Source organism: Humulus lupulus, chromosome 7 (assembly GCF_963169125.1).
Source record: "Humulus lupulus chromosome 7, drHumLupu1.1, whole genome shotgun sequence".
Classification (NCBI taxonomy): domain Eukaryota; kingdom Viridiplantae; phylum Streptophyta; class Magnoliopsida; order Rosales; family Cannabaceae; genus Humulus; species Humulus lupulus.
This window is the reverse complement of record NC_084799.1, coordinates 66,466,484-66,477,286: the sequence shown is the minus strand read 5'-3', so window position 1 is coordinate 66,477,286 and position 10,803 is coordinate 66,466,484. Positions and strand designations below refer to the sequence as shown.

Sequence of the window (10,803 nt, the reverse complement as noted above, 5' to 3'; positions counted from 1 at the left end):
ATATGATTTGTGCTTAATGCATGTGGATAATTTATCACTAATTACATGATTTATGATTTTGATTCGAGATCTGAGAGGGGAGAGTTGAATATTCTATAATCATATAGACATAAATTGCATATAGGACGAGAGTACCTATATAGTTTGTGTAGCGCTTAGGATTTCTATGCTTCATGTCAGCTATATGTTTAAACTTGTCACATATATGTAGAAAGTTTGCATGTAGGTTGATATCTTTTTATCTTGAAAAAGAATTAGGATTATTTTAGTTAACCCGCTATTATGATAGAAATTGAAGAATTATATGCATTGATTAGTAAAATTAACGGGTTGAAAAATTGATGAAGTTAATACCCTAGGTTTTTTATTATTGAATCAATTTTTATAATTGCACAGTTTATTCCAATTTTAAGTTTTAGTTTAAAAATCACTATATTTTCGATAGTCAAATAGAAAGAATGAATTGGTTATTATTACTTGATTGATAGTCTCTGTGGGAACGATTCTTGTTTACTATCTATATTACTTGAATCGATTGCGTATACTTGCGCATTATATTTTCTCTATCATCTGCATCACCTTTGTTACTTGTCTCTTCCTCAAACGGTATCTCATTGTTGTTGTCATCTATGAGTTTTGAATTCAAAGTGTCTCTATAGACTTTATCCTCTTCGAATACCACATCCCTGCTGATGAAATACTTTTGATGACTCCCTGGCTCAATACTCCACATCTTGTAGCCCTTGACCCCCTCTGGATAGCCTATAAAGATACACTTTCTAGCCCTTGGTTCAAGCTTGCCTTGCTTAATGTGAGCATAAGCCACACATCCAAAAGTTCTCAACATCTCACACTTGGTTGGGTGACCTTCACTTGAGTTTTATTCATTTTGTTCAGATTTCTTTTTCAAATCTTTAGACATTAAAGCACTTTGAATTTCTTCCAATGTTAAAGAACCATTCTCATACATTATAGTATCAACAAAATGTTCATACCTATCCGATGGAAGAGAATTAAGAACAATTATCACCTGATCTTCATCTTCAATTTTGATGTCAATATTCTCCATATCAAGAATGATCTTGTTGAAATCACCTAGATGATCTTCAACAATTTTCCCTGGTCACATCTTGAACGAGTACAGTTTCTGCTTCAAGAACAATCGATTGGCCAATGACTTGTCATGTAGAGATTTTCCAGCTTCTTCCATTTTCCAGCAACTGAATTTTCCTTCGATACTTCTCTCAAGACCTTATCCCCAAGACACAAAAGTATCGCATTGTGTGCATTCTCAAGCTTTTCGGCCTTCTCCTTATCGTTCTTATCCTTAATGTTGGCCTCACCAAGCAAAGCATCTTGAATACCTTGTTAAACTAACAATGCCCTCGCACTCTTCGCATTCCCCATGTTCTCAAGTTGTTCTTCACATTGTTACACGCTTCTTGCTTCAAATCCAAGCTCAAGAACCCGACTTGACTCTGATACCACTTTGTTGGGAATGAATCGATCACTCACACTCACCAAACCTCTCTAACCGATTAGTACACAAAACACGCAACCAACTAACCTAGTTCCAAACTCACACATACTCAATAACAAGATAAGTAGAATCAATAACTTTATTGGTTTCACTCTTGAGTGAGTAAATGGTACAAAAGAATGACTAAGATATCTCTTACATATGAGCTCTTATAAATTGAGTTACAATTGGAATAACATAAAACAATCATTAACTAACTAACGGTATTTGTACATATATTGGCTAGCACAATTAACGCCCACAACAAACACATCTATCGTACATATCCCACATATATACCATATCACTACAAAAATCTATATATCCTTTAGTGACAAGATAGATACATAGATTTTTTGTGACTAAATGTCACTTTTGGTCACAACAAAAATTTCTTGTGACTAAAAAGTCATATTTAATCACAGATTGTCACTAATATAGTTTTAGTCATAACTTATTATTTTTAGTGATAGTTTGTTGTGACTAAAAATACATTTAGTCCCAACAAATTGTGATATTTGTGACTAATACTTTTAGCCATGGAATTTTTATTGATGACATAGGAAAGATTAAATTTTTTTAGTCACAATTTTTTTTACTTTTAGTCACAAATTTTGTTGTGACTAAAAGTAATATTTTTTGTAGTATGTATTTCCAAAACTATAAAAATATTGTATTTTTTATTACAAAACCCATAAAAAATTATATTTGTATTAAAAAAAATATAATTTTTTTTGTTTGGTATAAATAATTAAAATGCTAATTAATATTTTTTGTATTAAAGTAAATTTTTTAAAATGATTTTAAAAATAATAAGATATTAAACTTATGATATTTTGACAAAGAAATAGACTTATGGTACTATTTTGGACTTAATTAAAAAAACTAAAAGTTATCTTTAGCATTTTTGGGAACTTAGAGATAAATGTAGTATTTCGCTTAAACTTAGGAGGTTGCTATGATTTTTTAAATAAATAGTGAAATTAGTTATGTACAAAGAAGTGCAAATTTATAACAATTTCACTGAAGTCAACATGAGCGAGTTGACTTTTATTGTAGGCTCTTAAAAATTATCTTTTTGGGTCCAAAGTGTTTCTTTGAAGTATATAAGAGTACCCAAAAAGTTTAAAGGAATTTGGCGGTGGTTTGGGTCGATGTACGGGGTCAAAAGTCAGTGTAACAGGCGTTGTATCACCTGTTGAGAGGTGATGCATCGCCTGCATAAGGGTGATGCATCACTTTCCTAACGATGTGTTGCGTGGGACGTCCATACAGACCCGTTCAGTTATGTGTTTTTGGCTCCAAAAATTATTTTAAAAAGTTTTAATCTCATTGGTTAACACTAATGACGGATCGTACACTATTTAAATGGTTCATTTGAGATTTTGGTGAATTGGTCACTCTCCACTCTCTCTCTCTAACTCTCAAAGATTACTAGTTTTCTCCAAGTTCTTCATCAAGAAAGCTTGATTTGTTTGAAGATCAAGGCTTGTTAGTGTTGGATTTTATGCCCTTAATAAAACCATATTTCTTATGTAACACATTATTATTATCAATAAAATAAGTAGAAATCGTTTTGTTTATTCAATTGCAATGTTCGCTTGTTTTATTACATGTTTATTCAATTAATACAAACATTCATAAAATCCTGAACATATGGATAGTTACAATTATAGTGACTAGGTCACAGTGGATTATAGTTGTAATTATATGTTCAAAAGAACGAGTCCTAGATTAGATCAGTGCATTGGATTTTCACTGATTAGGAAATCTACGATATGATCTACTTACACATTAGGAGTGTGATCTCTTGTCCAAGACATTGACCAAGTAGATATGATCGGATGTATTTGGTTACATCGGACTAGGACCGATATTGATTATTGATTGATAAATAAGTATCGTTGTTATCAAATCTAATCAATGTCACAACGTTGACCATAGGTTAAGTCGATCTTAATTCTGAGTGATAATATTCTGCTAATTATATTATTTAAATCTTTTGACTTGTTCGTTACCAGCTTACCCTATGGTCTAGCCCATACTTACATCTTGGAGATTTAGTAATGTAATTGAGTGGGAGTCTTATTCATAGATATGAAATCTATAACTTCTGTATGAGAAGTGAAAAGATGATTTCCTTAATTGCTTTGTTCAAAAGGTTAAATTATTGAGATCTCATTTCTATGATTAAGTTCACGGAAATATCATTTATGAGGAACTTAGTGGGAGTTAAGGATAAAATATTGATGAGGGGTAAAACGGTAATTTTCACCCAGCTTGTTAGTAAGTCATCAATAGAGGATTGACTAACTGTAATGGTTATAGCAATGGATAACGTATTTATGGTTTGGAAAATACGTTCTATGAATTCAAGAGTTCAATTCCAAGTCTATAGTGGAGTCACGAGGAATTAATAAGGTAGTGAAATTATTCGTAAATAAATTCACGGTAACTTATTGGAGCTTGATTTCATGGATCCATGGTCCCTGCATCACCTTTGAGTAAATCATCTAGAATGTCTCAATTAATTGATTTAATTATCAATTAGGATTTTTTTTAAAAGTTGACTAGGTCAATTTTGGAAAATTTATAGAGATATGAGATTTAGGGAATAAAAGAGAATCTTTTGGTAAATTTATTAATATTGATAAATTGGTGTCAATATAAATAAATAAAATTAAATCAAGTTTCAAATTATAATTAGTTAATTTGAATAAGGATTTAATTAATTAATTCAAATAAATAAATAAATAAAAGGTTTTGAATTTAGACACAATTGGGATTTAAATTCAAAATAAAAGTATTGGGCCTAAGTCCATTTATGGGAGCCTAAGGCTTTTATCTTTTTGTTTATTATTTTAATTAATTCAAAATTTAAATTTAAGTTTAAATAAAGCCCATTAAGTTGTCTGTATAAGGAATATGATATCTAGGGCGTTCACAAGTCAGTCTCAGTTGATTCATTGGGTAAGTGAACCTAGACACTCTAATCATTTCTTAGCCACTATCTCTTCTTTTCTAGATATCTATCTCATGTGTTGAGAATCAGCCCACACTAGTTCTAGGTTGATCAAAGGTTTGGTGAGGAAGACTGTGTTGCTGATCTAGTTCAATCTCTTGATAATACTCTGCTACAGAAAGGAATCAAGAGTTAGAGAGATTGAAGGAAGGATTTGTTCCAGTTCCGCTGCATATTCTTAAGTTTCTACATCATTGTGTTTATGTTAATTTACGAATCTAATGTTCATATGTATGTCATGTTATTCTATGTTTCTATTATGTGTTTGAAAAATTAATAGGAAGCATGCATCTAAATTTAAATTCCAAGATCTTACAGTTAGTACCAAGACTCATTCCACCATTGTAATAGCTTCAAGCAATCTCTTATGGGAGGCAAGGAATAGAGATTTTTACACAACAATTCTATTGTGTCAAGCCTTCATGTTTATCTCCATTGTTTGATTACATAAAATCATATACCTAGGGTTTCTCTCAACAAAGATCCTCTCTTTCCCTTGACTAAAGTTGTGTTATTCTTCCATTGTTTGTGAGGTTATCTTGTGTTTAATTCTTTTGAATTATCATACAAATCTTGTGATAATAATTTATACTCCCAACATGTAATACCCTTTTTTTTAAATCAAAATTATTTTGGTATTTGTTTGTGCAATATTTAAGTCTATGTGCTTTAAAAGAGCAAGTGCTAAGATAAAATGATGTCAGACGTTGTTAAGCTTGAGCTTTAGTTATCGAGGTTGGTCCAAACCTAAGAACTAGATCGAGTCGTTTTTCTTTAAATAATTAGAGTAATAAATATTAGGAAGGGGCATAGCAAGATGATACTTTTGCCATTTATCTTTGAAGGAGATGGATGAGTAGCATTCAATGAAGACTGTACTTAGGAGATTTAAGAGAATGTTTCTAGAGAGAGTAAAATAAATGTAAGGAGAAAAAGTATAATCTCAAGCTTCACTTTGGAATTATTAATTAGGTTGATTGTGTTCTTTTTATAGTCGAACCCAAGTAATTCCTAATCAATATTATTTGGGTTTCTCGAGGTTAAATTTAGATTAAGGCTATGTTTAGATAGGAAGCTACCTCTATGCATGCAAGGATCTGTTTCCTAGGGCAGCAAAGAGGAGTTCCATGCCTTACCATGATTTTACTAGAATTGGCGATTGTGACTCTACATGGGGGTTGATCTCCAAATTGGCCAATAGGGTTGTTCCTAGGCTCGTAGGTCAACAATTGGCAGACTCGAGGTAGAAAGAGCTACCTCAAGGCAAAAGTAATAGATAAATTTACACTTAGTACCCTTTTTTGTATCTTAATAGCAATAATAAGGTAAGTTCTTTTATTTACAATTATACATTTATTTTATACTTTTTTTTAACTTATTTTCACTTTCCTCTACCGTTTTTCAGCCTTTTTTACGTTGCTTTTTTTCTCTCTTTTCTCCTTAATTTTAAAAATCTTTTCCACCCACACCGCTAGTTGGTTGGGCTCAAGAGTGGTACCATCGCGACCTATTCTTCAATGTGATCAATTTAATATGTGGAAAGCATATAATTTTTTGCCGACGCCGGAGAAGATGACCAGAATAAAAAAAACAATCTTTTAGTATTTTTTATATTTTGTTAACCAAAAAATAACTAAATTTTAAACTTAACAAAATTTAATATACCTGAATTTGTATTCTACCATGTGGTATTCTAAATAACTTTAAAGCTAGTTTAGAAACATTTAAAGTAACTTTTTTAAAACAGATTATTTAGGATATTGTTTTGTAACTTTTAAATAGAACATAAGAAGACTATTTTTGGTAACTCACTAAGCTTGTTGGTTGCTTTAAGTTTGTGGCATACCCAATAATTTATTCATATATCAAATGGTAACCAATTGGTATCTTAAATGATTTTAAAACAACGAAAATGTAGCTTTTAAAAGTAACTATGCAGTATACTAAATAGGATCATTTTCTAATAAGCTATTCATGGTAACTTAGAATTATAGGAGTAATTTTGTATACTATATGATAACTAATTAGTTTACAAAATAGACTTGGAGGTAACGTAAAAATATCTTAAATAATAAGACATGTCAATTACATGAGTGACTAAAAAAGTCTATTAAAAGTTTTCATTTAAAAGTTACCGTGTAGTATACTAAATTAATTTTTATTAATGAACTATATGGTAACTTTTTATATTATATGACAACTCATTAGTTTCTGAAATAAGTTTGAAAGTCACTAAACTGTATCTCAAATAAAAAAAAAGATATCATAATATAACATAAAAATAACTAATTGGTATATTAAGATGTCTACAAATTAGTTTTAGAGGTAATCAAAAGGTACTGAAATAATATGATCTAAAAATAAAGTTTTTAATAAAAACAAAAAAGTAATCGATTGGCATCTTATCGGTATTATAAGCAACCAAAATGTAATTTTTTACAACAAAGAAAAACAGGAAGCGGGATTTCCAAATTTTGTTCAAAATCCAGTATGTTATGCTGGTGTGGCACTGGTATTTGTGTAAATCATTTAGTTGAATGTATTTTTGTAAATATTTTAGATTCTAAGTATATAATTATAAAATTCCCAAAGTAATACGTGGAGTCCTCATAATACATATGATCTAACCCTGAAGGTACGAATCTATCATTTACGCTAGTGAATTTCACTGGGAAAGGTCCATAGAAGTGGGCTTGGTAGGGTCCATCTAAAAACCATGAAAATTCGGGCGAGTTCATAGTGGCTCTAGGCCTATAACCTAAAATTGGACCAATTCATCCCCAATAGTTGTCCCCCCAATCATGGTGAAGGTCTAAAGACTAGGTGTGTTCATAAAACCACTTATACCGTACAAACTGCCCACACCACACCGCATCACAATTTGCGGTTTGGAACCCTTCTTGGTGCGGTTGCAGCTTGCATTTTTTCCAAACCGCGCGGTGCGATGCAATGTGCTGCAGTTTGCAATTTGAAATTTTATAAATGTGGTTCAAACCACATCATTATATATATTTCATTTTTTCTACATATATATATATATTAATTTTATTATATTTAAAATTAATGTATAAATATTTATATAGTATAATATACACAATATCTATAAAAAAAATATAATGTTTTATAGGATGCTAACACATATTCTACTTCAATCTAAAGATATTCCTACTTAATTAAAATAATTACTTTTATATTATATTTTTTCTTTGTTATTAGTTTGTTTTATTTTTATTGTTTTGCTAAAAGTTTATTAGTTTGTTGTATATTTAATTGTTTTGTTAAACGCTCTTTAGTTATGAGATTTATTATGAATCTTTATTAATTATAATGTTTAATTATTAATTTATTTGGTAATAGGTATAAGCCGCCTACATCGCATTGCACTGCACAACACTTTTGCGGTACGGTTTATGTGGATTGAGACCTATGCAGTGTGGATTGCAGTTTGTAAAATTGCTCAAACCGTATATGCGGTGCGATCTAAAAAATTAGAGAAAAACCACACCATCCGCACCACGAAAACCATACTAAAGACACTCAGCACACTTTAGCATCACTGTTTGAGACTTTGCCATTTCCTAGGTACCCAATTTCCTAAAGATTTTCTTGTACTTACTTGATTTACATCTAAGGTCGAGTTGTGCCATGTAATGCCCTGGATAGCCAAGACCGCTACACTGTGTACTTATAAAGGTGCAAGACTTGCTAATCAAGTCATTAGTTTAAAAAAAACGTGTCGCTAAACATGTATGAGCTAGGGTTAAAAAGGTTTTGGTCTCAAAAGTTTCATTTTATATAATTAAATTGTTATTTACATGGGATCCCAAAAGAAACAGAGTTAAAAGTTGGTTTACAGACTTCCAAAGGTACCTAAACAATTATTAGCCATACTAAGGCAAAATAGACAATCTTTGGGTCTCGCGTCCCTGCTTAAACCTCAACCGTGGCGACTAAGCAGTTGTCCATGTACATTCCACTCGCAAAGCTCTCCAATCAAAGCTGATCAAGCTTGCCCATGCCTTTACCTGCACCACGTAGCACCCGTGAGCCAAGGCCCAGCAAGAAAACATGTGCAACACAAACAGTAATAACAGATAGCAAACCCACTAAGCATGAACTCTCATCAAGTAATCCACATTAACCATTCAGCATGTATTCAGAATCATGGATGCAATCAAACACTTATAACATTCATATCACATACTAATCAGGGCTGACAACTTAGGCCGCACCCTCTGTTTATCCCACTAACTTCAGCCCGCTTAAACCGAGCTTAGTGCATATTAAGCTGTCCTCGGCTACCAGTGGCCAAGCAGCGCCCTGTGCGCTAGTGTAACCCTTGGCACCCTTAGGTTGTTGGTTCACTAATTAGCTTGCATGGCATAATACCATCTTTTCAAGTGTTTACAATAGGAAGCACTTAGTCCCGTTACAGATATTCAACCAGGTGCAATTTTCTTGCCTTTAATCTTTATGGTTTCGGATTACGAGCGACGCTCCCCAGGCACAAATCGTTCCGGAACCTAAGCCTTTATCACCTAGTCACAACCAAGGTAAAGGATACCATCAACAGACTTAAATGAGCTCCAAGACAAAGTTTTAATCTCCGTAACATTGAATTTCACCAAACATGGCAAAAGATTCAATGCCGAGCACCCTAGGTTAAATTCCCAAGCCTAGAATCTCAAAATCCCAAAATCCCTTAAGGGTCGCGGCATTAGCCAACCATGCCACGGCATGGCCCCAATCAAAGACCACCCAATGCCCAAAAACAGGTAAGGGCCGCGGCATTACTTAGACCATGCCACGGCCCGCCCTCTTTCCTCAGCATCCATCAGCTTCGAAGGGTCGCGGCTCACCAAGAACTATGCCGCGGCCCGACCCCTTCGAACCCAGAAAAATCACCATTTTTAACTCTCAAACCTCATGCAAACTCACTCAAAACGACCCCAAATCCACAACTCAATTATCCAAAAACTTCCCACAAGATTTCAACAACACAACCCAGCTGAATCCTAGGCTAGAAATCCATCAAAAACCCATTTCAATTACTGAAACTTCCTAACCCAAGAACTCAAAACCCAGTCATGCCAAACTCGATTTAAGCCTCTAAATCATGAATTAAAGCTTGCCTCTTCAGTTGGATCCTTTCTCTAATCAAAACCCAGCTAGTTCCCAAAGCTTTCCAGCTCAAATTCCACCCTAAACATCAATGGTACAAACACCTCAATACCCAGCTGAAACTCAGAATTTTAAACCAAAGAGAGAGAAATCCCTGCTTACCTTAGTGTTGATTCAATTCCTTGGATGAGTCTTGAACTAAGCCTCAAAATCCAGCCTCATTCCCAGCAATTCCCAGCTCAAAAGTCCCAGAAATTCCCTGGTTTTCCCTTCCTTGTGCTTTCCTTGAGAGAGAGAAAAGAAGAGCTGAGAAGAAAGTCTAAGTCGGTTTATTTCTTCTGTCTAAAACTTTCTATTTTTAGTAAGTTATCCTTATCACTTAGGTCAACCTAAGGCTCGGGGTGCCGGAAACGTCCCCGAGGGTAAAACGGTATAATTCCCCAATATTCCCGCCTAGACTTCCTAACCTCAAATATATCTCCATATATTTATTTTCATAACCCGATAGTCTAGATAAATACCCTGTACGCCCTGGTTTTCCCACGGGCTGATTAGCAGGTCGAGCCTCGGACTAATCATGGTTTAGTCGGAGGACTCCCTCAGGCCGAAGATCCTGTTTCCAGATCGTACCTTCTTAGCTCGAGGGATCCTCAAAGGCTCGCCAAGGGCCCCCAAGACTGGAGGAAGGCATCGGAAGGCCTGAAGACTGAAGGTCGGTTCAGGGAAGCAGCTCGTGGTACGAGCTGGCCATGGATCTCTGACCCTTTGTAAAGTCAATACACGCAAGATAAACGTGCATATATCTGACATCACGTGTCTGATATCCCCCTGACTTCTCGGACACGCAGCAGGAACGTGCGCATTCAGACACCCACGGCTGGGTTGGGCCGTGCGGCCCATTATCTCCTTACATACTAATTAGACCACACTTATGTGTCAGGTTTAGGAATTAATCATAATTGTCACAGAGTTGATATGACAAATGGTAAGGTCACGGGATGACCTCCCTACCAACTTCCAGGTGCCTTCTCCTATAAATATGGGGACCCTGGGAGTTGATAGGGGTTGGGAAAAATAGTCTCTGAAGAGCCATATACTTTGTAAACCAAATACCCAGAATATATGAATAATATTGACTAGT

At 34.1% G+C, this 10,803-nt stretch overlaps 1 protein-coding gene across 1 annotated transcript in view; it reads right to left on the bottom strand.

Moving 5' to 3' along the window:
- Window positions 1–880: 880 nt before the first annotated feature.
- The window catches only part of LOC133791801 (methylesterase 17-like), a gene marked incomplete at its 5' end in the record, with an annotated part of 63,107 nt that continues 53,184 nt past the window's right edge, over window positions 881–10,803 (bottom strand). Inside the window, one exon of the mRNA XM_062229718.1 lies at window positions 881–1,119. Coding sequence (XP_062085702.1) covers window positions 881–1,119 — 239 coding nt within the window. The remainder of the gene's footprint in view (window positions 1,120–10,803) is intronic.